Source organism: Perissodus microlepis, chromosome 19 (genome assembly GCF_051167445.1).
Source record: "Perissodus microlepis isolate ML-2025 ecotype Zambia chromosome 19, ASM5116744v1, whole genome shotgun sequence".
NCBI classification, from domain to species: domain Eukaryota; kingdom Metazoa; phylum Chordata; class Actinopteri; order Cichliformes; family Cichlidae; genus Perissodus; species Perissodus microlepis.
Window position 1 is genome coordinate 23640334 of NC_140479.1, and position 15827 is coordinate 23656160.

The window sequence follows — 15827 nt, forward strand, 5'->3', positions numbered from 1 at the left end:
TGTTTGTAATATTTATCTAATACTAAAATTTGATCTGAAACATGAAAAAGTGACAATAAAAGAACTAAAACTGCGCATTTTTTAGTTGTTTTTGGTGTGTAGTTGAAATTCATTGCTATGTGATGAAATAACTCAACAGTAACACAGCTGGGTTCCATCCCTGTGTAAATAACCAAGGTATTGGATGATGCTGGTCGTGGATGATGCGCTTCCCACTGCGCTCCAACACCTCAGATCACGTGACTAGCAGGCGCACAAAGCGCAGCCTTTATAACCGCCTGCTCCGGCAAACCCACACACCCCACCGGCTGCCTGCTTGGCTTTACTGTATGTTTGACACTAGCAGTATCCGAGGAGTCAGCTCGTGATTATTAAACCACCAAAGCAAGAACAACAACCAACAGATTTTTACTCTCGCTTCCAATTTTTGGGTTTTCAGTTACTTTAAATGTTGGTCAGGAGTGAAGGCAGAAACAGCAGACCGGTTTACTCCCAGTGTAACTGAATTGTTTTTATTTCTATTTTTTATTTCATTTTTTTTTCGCGTTATGGATCCGTGCTGGGTATTTGTAGCGAGAAAATCAAGGTAAGTGTTTTTCGCAGCTTTGTTTTTCTTTATTTGTTCTTGTGAGTGCTGCTGGTAGCTTCCATACTACTATCGCGCTCTCTCCTTTTGAAAAACTGTTAATAATTTATACCATCATTACCGACATTACAATGTAAATGATCCATCGGACAGATACAGTCGCTCTTCATCGTGTCCCTCCCTTGATGTCTAATTAGTCCAGTGATTTCTGCAAAATATCGTAATGCTTAATGACCTTCTTTAATTAATAAGAAATCCCTCCATGTCCTACATTCTTAATGCAGTGATTTCCCCCGAGGCTGCACAGGTTTGTCATCAACTGTTCAGTTTCCCACTATTGTCTGGGATGCATCTGTTGTGGAGTCAGCTGGTTGATACACAGAATAACTCCCAGTAACAAATTCATCTTCCACTATATTAATCTTTAAATAAGAACTGGCACTATCTCCTGTATTGAATATGTTTTAATGTGATGTAACAAGAGGTACTTTCTTGTATTCTAATAAATAATTGCATTTTTCTTCATAGATGTGCTCCTCTACACTCCTAATACCTCACATACCTCTCCACTGAGCATCTCTACAGCCTCAAAAACCATGAAGCTGGCTTTGCACAGGATAGCAGGCACCACGGTGAGCACCTTAACAACAGGTGTCCAGTATTTCGGCTCCAATGATGCCACCTACGACGACCCCTCAGCTGACTCGAGGCTGATCAAGAATGGATTCCACTATGAGAAAACTCACTCTGCTCCCATCAGCAGCTCCTTTCCCGGGATTGTCTCTGGAAGCAAGGAGGTCATTTTCAGCGCCCTCTCTCCCATTTTTCCCACCAATGTCTCAGACTTGCTGCTGGGTAATGCCACCTCTGTGGAGAGCGGAGGAGCGCCACAGTGCGCCGAGAACTTAGCAGACAATATGGAGTGTTTTATGATCCTCACTCCCAGCCAGCAGCTCGCGGTTGCCATCTTGGCACTCACTCTGGGTACATTTACTGTGCTGGAGAACCTCGTGGTGCTGTGTGTGATCCTGCACTCCCAGACCCTTCGTTCCCGCCCTTCATACCACTTCATTGGCAGCTTGGCTGTGGCTGATCTAATAGGAAGCATCATCTTTGTTTACAGCTTCTTGGACTTCCATGTCCTCCACCGAAAGGACAGCCCTAATATTTTCCTCTTCAAGCTGGCTGGGGTTATTGCCTCCTTCACTGCCTCTGTGGGCAGCTTGTTTCTCACTGCAATAGACCGCTACGTCTCTATCCACAGGCCTATGGCGTACAAGCGAATCATCACAAAGACTAAAGCTGTCATTGCATTCAGCATGATGTGGACCATCTCCATCATCATCTCACTGCTGCCGCTGCTGGGCTGGAACTGCAAGCGTCTCGGGTCAGTCTGCTCTGACATTTTCCCTCTAATTGACCAAAAGTACCTGATGTTTTGGATTGGGATGACGAGCATTTTGCTCTTATTCATCATCTACGCCTATATGTTCATCCTCTGGAAGTCTCATCACCACGCAGTCCGCATGCTAAGCCGCACCTCTCAGAGAAGTGTGATTGTCTACACCGCAGAGGGGGCTAAAGTGCAGACGGTGAGGCCTGACCAAGCCCGTATGGACCTCCGTCTGGCTAAAACCCTGGTCTTGATCCTGGTGGCCCTCATCATCTGCTGGGGTCCACTCCTAGCCATCATGGTTTATGACCTCTTTGGGAAGGTGAACGACTTCATCAAGACCATTTTTGCCTTTTGCAGCATGCTCTGCCTGCTCAACTCCACCGTGAACCCTGTGATCTACGCCATGAGGAGCAAGGACCTGCGCAGGGCCTTCCTCAACATTTGCCATATGTGCCGGGGAGCAACGCAGACTCTGGACAGCAGCGCTGAGAGTGACTGGAACATCAAGAGCGTGAGAGCCACAGCAGGCAGGGCGGGGACAGATGGAGGAAACTGTGCAAAGACTCGAATTAAAGTAGCCCAGGTTACAGTTTCTGGAGGGACGGACACTTCTGCTGCAGAGCCGGTTTAATAAAAGACGGTCCAATCTGCTCAACACAACTGTGAAGTCAGGATAGTGTAGAATAGCCCCCATCCTCCTAGTGCACTCTTCTGTGACTGTGAAATGTGCCAAAATGACTGACAAAAAGAACTGAAAGCAAGTTTTTGTTGTTGTTTTTTAATCTGTAATGTTATAAAACTGGATCCCTGTAGAGTGGAGTGTGATTAGTCTAATGAGGGCTGTACTTATTTCATTATGTTCTCATTTTTGCGAAAAATGAGTTGTCTGACTGACAATGGCAATTTTATGAAGAATAATTCAATAAATATTATAGCTGTATAAGAAAAAGGGCATTTCTCTCCATTGTTACAAAGCAAATGCTATGCTTTGTTATCTTTGCTGTTGTCTGATTTTTTTTTTACAGATTTAGCAGTAAGACAAACTGCATTTGAAGATTTTCACATTACATTATACGGCAATATTGTGTCAGTCATGCAAGGTGAAAATGTGTCCATCCTCATACAAAATAGCAGTTTGGAATAACAGAACATTGCTGTAAGTAAAAGCATTTCATTAATAATTTTCAAGTGACTATTGATGATTTTGTAAGTTCATGATATTGTGAAGTTTGTCAGTACCTTATTTATTTACTTTGAAAAGCAAAGTGTTGAACTATGAATGGCCTTTTGATCAGATCTGTGGTGTTTTGGGAGTGTTGCTTAGCTGCTTTTTTTCACATTGGCTTACAAAAAAAGAGCATCTTTTGTACAAATCTACACTGCGAAGCATACTTTGTGCCACTGTGTCTCATTCCTGTGTGTAAATGGAAGAATGTGCTCGAAAATGTGAAATTTGTCTATTTTTATCATAACTTTGTCAACATGCCTGGTATCTTTTTCAATAAAATGGTGAAAATCAGCTTATCGGTACCTAAACTTACTGCACACACACGCACAATACGTTTTTTTCTTTCCTTTTCAAAGTCAAAAATGTATGTCGCTATCTGGGGTATTGGAGTGTCACATGTTCTACAAGTAAAGGTGAGTTTTGAGTGTGATTGGCCTTAAAGTAAGATATTTTACTTTTTCAGAAACAAGACAAAAGCTATTAATGTAAATATTTCATGAAAGTGTCATCTTTCCTTTCTTTAACCTTTCGGCTTGCGACCCCTTGGTACTTTTTTAGGAGTTAGTAGAAGAATAAACTCCTATGTGTCTTTTTGTGTAACACTGCCCTCATGTGGTGATAATTATCTTCACATTTGAACTATATTTGATGCTTTTTGACTGTTCTTCCTTTTAACATTCGTATTTATTTATCACTAGTTGAAATGTCCATTGATGTCAGTAACTTAAATTACTACTTTTTCAACTTTTAGTCAAACAAAACATACTGATAGAAAAATGTCAGTTCAACTTAGACTTTTTCTAATTCCAAGTCGCCACATTCATGATGCGATGCTGACAAGTTCCAGTTGTAAATAATGATATTTACAGCTCAGTTCATCAGAATTTGTTGACATCAACAGTTAAATTCTCACTAGTGGCAATCCCATATTACAGATGCAATTTGTAAATTTTAAAAAGTTGAGAAACAGCAACCAACAAATTCTTAAGTGCTGACGTTGCCCACCAGATGGTACTCTGCAACTTCCCTGTTGGGAACAAGTGTTTGGAACCTCACAAACACAAATGGTTGGTAAATCTGATTTTGTGTGTGTTTGAAAGAGTAAAAAAAAAAAAAGCTATGGAATATCAGATTTTTAGATCATCGTATAATGGTATCTGTCGCAATTACATATGGCAATAAAAAACAAATGCACATTAGTCAGACATTGTCAATCATTTAAGCAACACATATACACGTAATCACGTAATCTAAAAAATAGCTAATTAGGCAAACATGTCCCAAAATGATTTGCTGAGAAGTGTGAAATGCATTAGTTGATAGCTGAATTGGGAAATGACATTTCCACTACTGATAATCCCAAGTCAACATGCTGAAATCCAATTATAGATATCTGTATCAGCATTCCTATTAAGAATGGAATTACTAATATCTGTTGCCTTTAGAGGCATGCTTAGAGCTGTACACATCAGCTGAGTGAAGCTATCTCTACACGCTGAAAAAGAAAGCTCTGTGCGGAGCGCCACAAGGGCCAAAATGAATTGAAAAAAAATTCAATAATAAGATCATTAAATAATCGTTTAGATGTGATTTTAATTGAAATTGCAAATAAATAATTGATTCAATAATTTAATGAAATGAACTTATGTGTAATTAATTATTTATATATTTGATTATTAATTCTTTCTCATTTTCATTTATTAATGACAAATGTAATTAATTATTTAATTATGTATTTCTTTAATTCATTTAGGCACTCGTGTCCCCCTGTAATATCCTTCATGTTTTTATCCCATTTTTTTAAAAAAAGGGCCTTTTATTGCTTTGGCACCTCTGCTGTATTTTATTCCTTTTTTTAAGCTAAAAAATGTTCCATCCATTCTCTTCTGCTTGCGGGGGGCTGAAGCCTATCCTACCTACCTCCGGGCAAGAGACAATGTGCATGCTGAACAGATCACCAGTCTGTCGCAGGGCTAACACAGAGAGACTCAGACAGACACAGAGAGAATCATTCGTATTCACATTCACACTGATGGCCAATTTAGAATCACCAGCTAACCTAACCCCACTAACAGTATGTCTTCGGACTGTGGGAGAAAGCCGGTGAGAACGCACGCAAACACGAGGAGAACATGAACTCCTCACGGAAATTAGTAATATGATGTTAGAAGGAATGTCCACCATCCTCGGGCAAAGCACAGAGGCTCTGTATGTAATGGTTTGACATTTTGCCTTCAGCGTTGTCACTAAAACAGCTGCAGGTTTCACAATAGGCTATAGTAGCTGAGCCTCTGCACTGTTTTCATCAGTTACTCCAATATTTACTCCAATATTAAAACAAACGAGTGTATTCAGCATTAAGAGTAGAAATACAGGATGCGGAGAGAAAAGAATCACAACAAACTGTCAAATGTGAAGTTTATTCCTCAAAGCTAAAATTAAATCAAATCAATTATCAATTAAATTAAACGGGGTTTATGACCCATACTTTTTGACTTTTGCAGCGCTGTCATGTTTTGTCATTGGTTTACGCTTCATGGTTCACTACATAATCCAGAATTCAACGCGTTTTGAGATTGTTGTGTTTTTTTTAGACGTGACGTCACTAACCAGAGAAGCCGACAGCGACAACCTCGCATCAAAAACAGGCAGCTAAGTTGTCCTAGCTAGCCCCCCTATCTAACGGCAGACAGTTGGCCCGCAGCTGGCTGATCGTCACTTCAACTTTTGAGAAACAACTTTAACAACAACACGAGCTGGTGAGCGCGGTGCGGCAGGCCAACTTCCCCCCTCCCCAGAAGGTAACATAAAAACAGCTTTATACAAACGTTAACCAGGACACACGCTCACGCCAGCGGCAGCCACAGCTAACGTTAGCTTTGTTTTGTTTTTTTTTGATTATTGGCTAGCAGGAGTAGCTAACGCTAGTTCGCTAGCAGGCATTTAAAGCCGGAGCTGCGCAGTATGCTCGTAGTTTTATCCATCGACAAAGGAAACGGATTTGAACCTAACAATTAGCTAGTTGTGTAAAAAATTAGGCTCGGTTAGCAGCTGTCCAAAATAGTTGATGTCATCTCCTCGTTATTGCCTTGTTTCGGTGTTTTTACGTGCAATCTCTCCCTTTTAACAAACTGAAGTCATGGCGTGTGGAGCCACTTTGAAGAGGACCATGGATTTCGATCCGCTCATGAGTCCTACATCCCCCAAAAGACGAAGATGCATCCCCGTGTCCCCGTCATCCTCATCCCCTAGGAAATATCTCAGCATGGAGCCTTCGCCATTCGGGGAGTCTTCATCAAGACTTAGTGCAGGTAATGCTGGCTAAGTTGGCCTGCTTGTTTACTATCTGGAGGGGGGCAACAGCAACATGTTGAGTCACTCTGTGTCAAAGGTGAAAACATGACAGCTGTTACTAATGGACGCCCTGCTTGTCTGTTTACCCCACTAGAACAAATCCTCAACAGCATCAAACAGGAGTACAAACGCATTCAAAAGAGAAAGCATCTAGATGGAGGCTACCAACAGTCAGAGTGCTGCTATTCGCCAGAATCCCCATCCCAGTCGTCTACTATGAATGCTTCCAGCATGGCAGGTGGGTAAAGGCGCAAGGTTAAGCTCAAATAACCATAAAGCCCATTCTGTGCGGTTTTAAGGTTTGATTGTTATTTATTTATACAGGAACATCCTCTGGAGGTGTCTCTCCATCTAGAAAAGAACAGCCATTATTCACCCTCAGACAAGTTGGAATGATCTGCGAACGCCTGCTGAAAGAAAGGGAAGAGAAGGTTCGGGAGGAATACGAGGAGACCATGACTTCAAAGTTGGCCGGTTGGTACCCAATGCTAATGTGTTTAAAAAACTGAACCAGCAAATGTTAGCCACATATTTTGCCCAAGTAGCAAACAATAGTTGTGAAGTAAAAGGTTTTAACTGGTTGATTTTGATTTCAGAACAATACGACACCTTTGTGAAGTTCACACACGATCAGTTAATGCGACGATTTGGGGAGCAACCTGCAAGCTGTGAGTTCCTTTTTATTTTTAATCCCACCTTATTTCCACATTCGATGTAAAAGACAAAGCCTCGGCTTTCACTTCGAACTCTACGATTTTAAATTTAAACTGGCACTTCTGGTTACTTTATTTATATTTCACCTCCCTTCTCTCCAGATGTTTCCTGAGTGTGGCACAGAATTTTTGCAAGACGGCCTTCCCACGCTGCAAGCTATCACGTGATATCTCGAGGAAGAGAAGCGAAAAAAAACTCATTATTGTAAGAGATTAAGTTTAGCTAGTTTAAAGGAAACTTTTCTTACTGTGCCATATATCTGTCTTTGGGCAAAGGTTTATATGAAGCTGTTGTCAGTTGTTACCACTCTGTTGTAAGCAACTAGGTGCTTCCTCATGTAAATGGACCCTATTTCTACCAGTGGCCTACGTTCCTCCAGCTGTACGTGTATCTACAGTTATCTCACTTTTGTAATGATTCCCAGCATTCCAGGCTTTGTCACTTGTTTCGGTTTTGTTACACGTAAATACAATAAAGCAGGCATTGAGTTTTACACAAGGTTGGCAGGTCGGTCTGAAAGAATGTGGAAGAAACGCAAGTTTGAACAGAAAGAGTATGTTTGCTGTTTGTTCACTGCTTTTTAAACTGAGCATAAAGTGGGCTAATTTGCTCCCACCCCCTCCCACCACCAGTGTTTTATTTATTGAGTTTTGTTCTGCTGGTATCACTTTAAAACCAATGTACTTATTAAAAACAATAAACATCTTTTAAGAGTTGAAAACTGGTTTGATGCATCAAACTATATCAGGAATAGCTTAATAAATACAAGTAAACGTATGTGATCGAGTGCTATGATAAACAGCATTGGGACTGCTGTCAATTTAGTGCTTAAATTACTCTCAAACTGTAAGTGAAAGATGGAATATGGAAGTGCCTTAAACCTGCAATCTTTCTCACGTCCAGTAAGGGGTGACTGCTTTGATTACAGAAGTAAGTTGGATTATATAGAACTGCATTGGAATAGCATCCCTCAGCTCACTCTATCTGTAACCTCAGTTAAAAACTATAATGCTGCTTTCAAGACTTTATTTAGTACATCATTTTCATTTGAATGAAAATAGTCCAGATCAGAGTTAAACATGAAGATAAGGGATGATTTTCAGGGCTAGCCTGCCTTCTCCACCGTAAGTTTTTTTTACCACTGCTCGTTAGCAGGTGTTTGCAGACAAACAAAACCTCCACAGGCAACTGTAACTGTTTGAAAAGAAAAAAAAAAATCTCTTGGAGGTTTTTGGTACAACTTCTTTACAAGACATTTCTCTCAGCGAGAGCCAGCAGCCTCCATGAACCACTGCCAACTAAATGGAGAATGCATATTTTTCCCTAGCAACAAGCTGTTGTATCATGTCTGACATGGTGGTCAAATTTCAAGTAATGTGTGAGAAACCTCAGTATATTATAATGTCTTAATTAGTTTGAGTTGTGCTTCAGTGTAACAGCATATTGGCCCAGGTGTACCAGTCATTGCAGAAAGGACCTACAGCACCTGACATCGGTCTATTATTTAAAGAAGCAGGTGTAATTTGCACATCTTTTATTAGAGTGAAAAATACAAATCTGAAATTAATTTCCACAGATGTTAAAAAAAAAAATGTTTCTCGTCACAATTGTGGTTAGCAGCCTCCCCAGGTGAGTCGAGCCACATGGTCGGTCTTCTGCTTGGTAGACTTGATGAAGCCCAGAAATTCGAGCTCTGATACAGCGCGGATGAAACGAGCACTAAAGGACGAGTTAAGGAACAAAAAGTCTTTACTCAAGTTAAAAGTAAATGGCATATTTCAGCAGTCGTGTTTGTGTTCTTCTGCTCTTAACTTTCATTATAACTCCCCAAGTATTTGGGTTGCTTACAAAACTAGAATTACCTCAACTGTCTTATCCAATCATGACACTCAAACAAAGACATAACTGAGGAGTAGCTGCTTTACTGTTGTCTCATTACTCATTTTCACTCACTGAGCAAAACAGGCAAACATCAGCAGCACAAAATGATCTGTGAGAAATACTTTTTTTTTCCTGGAAGGATACTGTTTGACTTCATCCACTTTCCCAAAATGTTCAGAATCCGGATCGTTGCCCTCAGCAGCCAAAACCACGGTGGAGTACGCCTGAAAATAAACATGTTTTCATTCATGTCAGCGTCCTGAGTCATTCTGGGCCAATAATTAATCCTCAGACTGATAATGTGACAAGTGGGCCACTCCGGATCAATAAAGCCTCTCTTACACTGAGAAAAACAAAAGCTTCCAGCTAAAGAAAGTTTATGAAGCAAAGTGGGAAGCTGTGGAAGTTTAACCTTGGTCCATTACAGGTAATGAGCTCACTATTAAATTTCTTAGTTTATAAACTCACTTCCAGCCAGTCGTAGAGGTTGATCAGCCTTCCGCACTCCAAGTGGAGCTTGTAAGCGATACAGATGTCGGGAGCAGCGTTGGACACCGTCCCATCCTCGCTCTTCAGGCTGTCGTTCTAAAAGAAAGTCGAAGTTGTCACGTGTTTTTAGAACGTCGCTGCACATTAGTGGTTGTACACCAAAAGAAGAACTTTCTTCACTTTCACTTCCTCCTGCTTATAAGGGAGGTAACAAGCTGAAGCAGGTGTACCTGAAGATAGTGGTAAGGATTGCTGAGCGCAGCCTGAATGGAGGTACGAGGTGTGGCATTGAGGTGGCGTCTCACTGTGGCAGATGAACTGTAGTAGCAGACCTCATAAAGAGGCTGTGACTCTGGGGGGGACAGATGGCTCCTGGGTGGAATAAAATCATTAGCTGTAGAGTGTTTGCAGTGATGCGAGTTGTATTTGGGGGAACCAGAGTCTCATTTGTCTTACTTTACTAAATTGTCGATAAACTCTAGCGCTTCGTTCCTGAGGTTTTCAAATGGACTCAGTCGCTTGGCTCTCCGAGACTCGTTCATCTCCAGCAGCGTCTGTGAAAACGATAATAGAGTTTAGGCAACAGCAAAACAGCAGTTTTAAAGAGGCGGAGAACCCCTCCAGAGAAACAAAAGACAAAAACTACAATTTAAGTGGTCAGTTACCTTCTGCAGCTGGAACAGATCTGTTTTCTTCTGAAGATTTTTCATTGGAGAGGCGATAGAAGCTTCCACAGTTGGAGTCATTTCAGTAGCAGCTGAAATACAAGATAAAAACTTGTACATTTGGAAAGAAGGGACTGGAGTCATTTTCTTGCTCCTTTTATGAGGTCACCACAGTGGATCATGAGCCTAGCATCCTCCTCTGTCACACCAGCCCTCTGCTTGTCCGCCTTCACTGCATTCACGAACCTCCTTTTCTCAATACTTTTCCATCAACACTCTCAATTCCATCTGTAGTGCTCTTTCTTGGCATCCAGCCACACTGCTGCTCTGCTGATCATCACCTCTAACCCTAGCCTAGTTTCAAAAACTCTTTCCTCTAGCTTCATGGAATGACTCATCAAGTTTATCCCTCTGCTCATCACCCTTGTTATTGAAAGTTGCTACCAGTACATTTCTCCTCCATTCCTGAGGCTTCCTCTCAATCGCAGAGATTATGTTAAACAGTCTGGTTTAAAACTCCACCGCCTTCTCTGTTATAACATCTCCTAGCGATCTCTTCTTGAATCGAGATCACACAAAATCATATCTTCAACTTACTGTCCAGCTGCTTGAATCTGGCAAGTAGTTCCTCCAGCTGGACGAGAGCATTCTTCATCTTCTTTGACTTGCTGAGCTGCAGTATCTCCACACACTTCTGTAGCAAAGAAACCAACTCGCCTTTTGCCAGCATCCTAAAAGGAAAACACATTAGCACCTCAAGTGGTTATTTTAGGGTCAAAGAAAAAAAAAAAAAGACATCCAAGAAAGGCACAGCATTCGTTTGTTGTCTATGAATAGTAATTTGGCCACCAGGAGGCACAATAACCTTCTGATCAACCATGAATATGCTGCCATCTGGTGGTGAAATATTCCAATCTCATCTGCTCAAGTAGTTTTTTAAATTATTTACTGTCGATTAGTACAAATAATCCATCTTAAAATACTACATGTGCCTAAAATGTAAGTCAGTTTTTAGCAGACTGTTCATGTTACCAACTTTTTACTATGTGCCAGCGAATCACGCTTACTTTACAAGCTTCATGGCTGACTGGTAGTCCTCATTCTCCCATACATTGTTCGCCAGACATATTAAATGGAGCTCCCTGATCTGTAATGCAAATTAATCCACTGTTATGTCAAGGCAGATTAAACAGCAGTACTTTGGTAATAAAGAAGACATAGCTTAGACCTACAGTAGGTCAGAAATAGTGGGCTGCTTAGGCATTAAAACTGTGAACTCTTGCCTGTTTTCCGAGAGGATATCGAGGTAACGATGAGGTCAGAGTGTGGAGACACCTCACGATGGGATTATAGTTCTTGTGGTATTTGTGGAGATCTTTTATCAGTTGTTGACACACCTCCTAAAACAGACCAAGCAGGTCTTGTTCAAAAACCTCAGACATTACAGGATCTGAAAACGTGCACGTTCACGTTCAGCATTTCAGATGATGAGAATGTACCTTTAAGTGAGAGTCATCAGTCATCAGATTGACCTGTTCCTGTGCTTCCTGCTTCTCTACATATCTAGCGAAACACACACACATTAAAACAATTCAAAGTCTTGCTTTCACATTTGAAAAAAGGTAAACACAAATACACAAATTAATCACTTTTTGCAGCTAAATAAGTGCTGCATTCGCACTTTTGACTCACACAGGTGGGATGATTGGAGAAAGAAACAAGTCTGAGTACCTTTTGAACGATGGCAGCTGTCTTATCCTGTCCAAGTTGGGTTTGCTGAGCTGTGTGACGTTGAACAGAGCCTGCTTTTTCTTGCAACACAGAACACTGAGAGGCTGAGAGTGAAAGTGCTCGAGCAGAGCCAGCTGCACAAAGACCAAACAGAAACTTTAAACTCACATATTTCTGTATTTGAATTACACAGAAAAGAGGAGGATGACAGACTTGAGGAGACTGTTAGAGGATGCTCCATACCTGCAGTCCCTTAATGAAGTTTCTCACTGAGAAATCATGGTAGAGGAAGACGCCGATGAGGACCTGCATCACTTTCCCGTTGAGTTTAAAAGCAATGTGTGATGTCAGGATCAACTGAAATAATAAAAGAAAGAACATTTAACTACTTTTATTTAATTTTTTTACATCCTCCAGGCCACTGATCATCTGCAGTTAGGGTTAGTGTGGCAGCTATGGCTCGCTCAAAAACAAATTTATCCTTTTTGAGGCACTGAAATGGAAAACAGAAACTAATGTTATAAATGTAGGACAATTTATAATAAATGTACCATCTAATTCCTGGAAAACATGCCTCTTTAACTAGAGCCTGCTCGTCTGCAACCTGGTGGTGTCAGGAGGTTTAAAATGTAACTTACACTCAGGAAATCGCTTTCAAAAAGAAGATGTTAGATATGTTTAAATATGCAACAGTCTTCAGATTGGAAAGCTAAATGTACACATGGACTCATAGATATCAGGAAGGTTTTCCCATCTGGAGGCTTGCACAGATCAGTGTTTTTATGTTTTTTTATTCTTTGGTCAGGTTGAACTTACCTTGTCAATGACTGTAGCCAGGTGTTGTGTGCATGACAGTGACTGGAAGAGCTCGATGCAGAGCAGGGAGGACACAGAGTGGGGAAGCATGTGCTGGATGGTACTGGGTGATGTAGCGATCCCAAAGATGAATGTCAGTGGAAGGCGGTCAATGTACTGACTGTGGAGCAGAGTTTGTTTAGCAGAGACTTGCCCAGCTTGCAAATCCAAAATACATTATCAATTATTTGTGTATTATGTGCAGCCGTAAAAATAAGAAAGCGATTCAACTCAAGAGTCTTCATTTACCTGCAGATGAGGATGAAGTCCTGAAGAACTCTTGGGTTAAAAGCCTCCAAATCTTTGAAAATGATTACCACAGGAGGCTGCTGCTGCTCATCTCTGACTTGAGAGCTACGTTTTTTCCCTGGTGTACCAGTGGCAGATTTCTGAAAAACACAAAAACAAAATAAAAACATATATGATACATATCACTTACAATCCAAGTCTCTGTATGCACGCCAACAGTGGTTTGTGCTCCCACCTTTGTTCTTGCAGCGTACCAATCACAAAGTATCCCGAGAGAGCAGTGCACGCTCCTGTGGACCCGAGGGCTTGTCTCCACATTCTCCTCCTCATCTTCATCATCCACAACCACAACTGTGTCCATCAACCGCTCGAGCACCTTCTTCATCAAATGCTTCAGTGCTGAAATCGTAAACGAAACACATACCATTTAAAGCAAAGCCTATGAGGGGAGCACAAAATGATTTCTGACTGATCTCTTAACCCCTTACCTCCACACTCTTTGGCCTGCACAGAGGCCACGTGAGGGCTGACAGACTGCTTTAGCATGTCAGACAGACTCTGAAAGGTCATGTCGTGATCTGGGACGTTCACACCTAGAGTGGACATCAAAGGAAGTTGAGATTAGGTAGAGATGACAGTATGTAATGTAAATTGATTATTTCTACGAGATTATACATAGCTGTGAGAGCCACATATGTTTTTTTAACTCAAACATCAGATATTACTGCCTTATAACCAACATACCGAGCATTAGAGCTGCTGTGGGGATTTCACTGGCCCTCATCTGTGATGCCCAGTCGCTGTTTTGACGCGTGGAGGAGCATTTCCTCGTGAAGTCCAGCAAACTGTCCAAGATTTTCCTGTTGAGTTCATCTTGTAAAACCTAAGAAGCAAAAAGTACATATGTATGTAAAATGTCTTTGTATGTAGAAGAAAAAAAAGGGTCTGCTCAGTAAAAATCAAACTAACATGGCTAAATTAACGACTTAAAAAAATCACATTAATACAGTACTCCTGAAGCATCTCCTGCTTTTGTCACTATATATTCAAATTTAAAACACAATAAAAGCACGCTTGCATATACAACAATAAAGCCATGTATGGTATATTTTTAATGTATGCATGTATATGCTTGCATACATTACAAATTAGAGGCAATGAACTGTTTTCTCAGTTCAATCAACTATGAGCACATATTTTCTACAGTCTACTGTCTGTAATCTACTGTCTGGCCTTCCTGCTGAGCATCTGTCCTCACCTCTGTGTCTGTTTTGATTTTGTCCCACAGTTCCTGACATAACCTGAATCGTGCTTCACTGCTCTCAGCATCCTCGCAGCCCTGAACGAAGTAACTCTCTGTGGCGAAAAAAATGACATCAGCAACTTAATACTACTAAATCCACCCGACAGCTCGGGAAGACAAATGTTGTATAAACACTCGCGTATCTCACCCAGACTGAGCGTCTTCTTCTTTTTCTTAGCGCTGGGCTTGAAAACAAAGCAGCCCTAAAAACGTTGACAAATAGTCTCATTTCACATTGTATGACGACTGCCAGTAAATTAATAAGTTTTAATCAAACATGCATGAAGCACAACATATATAAGACTTTACCTTTGACACGGATGAAGTAGCCATCTTTCGCTACACGGATCCGCAGTGAACAGCCCGGCCTGTACCCTGAGCTGGAGGTTGTATGTGCATTTAAAATGACGGATGCCTGTAGCCTTGCTGGGTATCTACTTCCCGCCAAAGTGACGTATACGGAAAAGGTTGTGTTCAGCTGATAAACAGCTTCAAGCGTGAGTGCGTTCATACTTTTGTCAAGTTGTTTTAAGTTATCCAACCACGACCCACTTTTCTAAACTAACATAAAATACACCAGATAAATAATTTAAAACAAGGAACGAAAGTTTTTTTCCCCGTTAGATCACTGCTGTGAACGCTTTCTAACATTGCTGATCTTGAACGTTCCCCAAAAGCATCTCCGGTGTCCCGTTAGTCCTTCAGGTCCATTTTGCGTTACAGCTGGCAACTCTTAAAATAATGACGCAATAACCATCATAAAGCTCTATAAAAGCCATTAAAGTCTCAAATCAGTGCATATCTACCTACTTCTTCATATATATATAGTTTGGTTGTTTTTTTAGCTGAGTTAATTCCCATTGTGTATTGTGTGGAGGAAATATGTCGCAATAAATTAAAGTTTTACATAACCTTAAGATAAAATATGTAAAGACAAGCCAAAAATGTATGCACAAAACCCCTAAGTGAACAGTATGTTTAATTGTAGAAATAAGCTCAATATATATTTTTGTTAATGTTAAAAGTACTTTTCCATGAACTATGGAGGCTTATTTCTGCAATTAAAAAAGAAGAAAAAAGTCCATTTTTATCGTATTGTTTCAAAATTTGGAGTTTCTGAGCAAGTTGGAATTTTGAAGTCCGAATGGGGGAAAAACTGAGAGAAAGAAACAAGCTTCCATAATATGTTTTAATATGTTTAATATGTAAGTATGTTTTAATGCACTGGTTTATTTATACTATTGATATTTTTCATGTCAGTATGCCCAATTTAAGGTGTTTCGTTTACATTAGGTCTACAACTTTAATTGTGTGGATGCTGGCATTCCCTTCATGGAAAAAGTTTTAAAAACTGTACATTTTCCAGGCTCCTTTGG

The 15827-nt window shown here is 40.7% G+C and overlaps 3 protein-coding genes across 3 annotated transcripts; 2 read left to right on the top strand and 1 right to left on the bottom strand.

Moving 5' to 3' along the window:
- Positions 1 to 273: 273 nt before the first annotated feature.
- LOC146366045 (cannabinoid receptor type 1B-like) lies at positions 274 to 3501 on the top strand. Its single transcript, XM_084915441.1, has 2 exons — positions 274 to 586; positions 1115 to 3501. The coding sequence occupies exon 2, from the start codon at positions 1183 to 1185 to the stop codon at positions 2611 to 2613; it is 1431 nt and encodes a 476-aa protein (XP_084771567.1). The 5' UTR covers positions 274 to 586; positions 1115 to 1182; the 3' UTR covers positions 2614 to 3501.
- A 2302-nt stretch (positions 3502 to 5803) lies between these two features.
- On the top strand, positions 5804 to 7999 carry LOC146366046 (akirin-2-like). The gene is made up of 6 exons (XM_084914501.1): positions 5804 to 6011; positions 6348 to 6521; positions 6659 to 6802; positions 6889 to 7038; positions 7161 to 7232; positions 7380 to 7999. Exons 2-6 carry the CDS (start codon positions 6350 to 6352, stop codon positions 7388 to 7390), a joined length of 549 nt encoding a protein of 182 aa, XP_084770627.1. The 5' UTR covers positions 5804 to 6011; positions 6348 to 6349; the 3' UTR covers positions 7391 to 7999.
- A 798-nt stretch (positions 8000 to 8797) lies between these two features.
- Positions 8798 to 15288, bottom strand: orc3 (origin recognition complex, subunit 3). The gene is made up of 20 exons (XM_084914500.1): positions 14761 to 15288; positions 14600 to 14654; positions 14407 to 14504; positions 13893 to 14031; positions 13637 to 13741; positions 13384 to 13547; positions 13149 to 13288; positions 12861 to 13020; positions 12288 to 12401; positions 12045 to 12178; positions 11813 to 11876; positions 11597 to 11713; positions 11381 to 11460; positions 10911 to 11044; positions 10314 to 10405; positions 10105 to 10202; positions 9879 to 10020; positions 9628 to 9744; positions 9304 to 9383; positions 8798 to 8997 (listed from the first exon to the last, which is right to left on the bottom strand). The coding sequence occupies exons 1-20, from the start codon at positions 14782 to 14784 to the stop codon at positions 8892 to 8894; spliced, it is 2163 nt and encodes a 720-aa protein (XP_084770626.1). The 5' UTR covers positions 14785 to 15288; the 3' UTR covers positions 8798 to 8891.
- Positions 15289 to 15827: the final 539 nt, after the last annotated feature.

Bases quoted from the DNA above. Each gene is read 5' to 3' on its own strand.
- LOC146366045 (XM_084915441.1), top strand. From the start codon at position 1,183: ATGAAGCTGGCTTTGCACAGGATAGCAGGCACCACGGTGAGCACCTTA.
- LOC146366046 (XM_084914501.1), top strand. From the start codon at position 6,350: ATGGCGTGTGGAGCCACTTTGAAGAGGACCATGGATTTCGATCCGCTC. The intron at 6,522-6,658 runs GTAATGCTGGCT...TTACCCCACTAG, and splicing joins TTCATCAAGACTTAGTGCAG to AACAAATCCTCAACAGCATC. The intron at 7,039-7,160 runs GTTGGTACCCAA...TTTTGATTTCAG, and splicing joins CATGACTTCAAAGTTGGCCG to AACAATACGACACCTTTGTG.
- orc3 (XM_084914500.1), bottom strand. From the start codon at position 14,784: ATGGCTACTTCATCCGTGTCAAAG. The intron at 12,402-12,860 runs GTAAGTTCAACC...TTATTATTTCAG, and splicing joins TGGCTACAGTCATTGACAAG to TTGATCCTGACATCACACAT. The intron at 12,179-12,287 runs GTATGGAGCATC...GTCTTTGTGCAG, and splicing joins ACTTCATTAAGGGACTGCAG to CTGGCTCTGCTCGAGCACTT.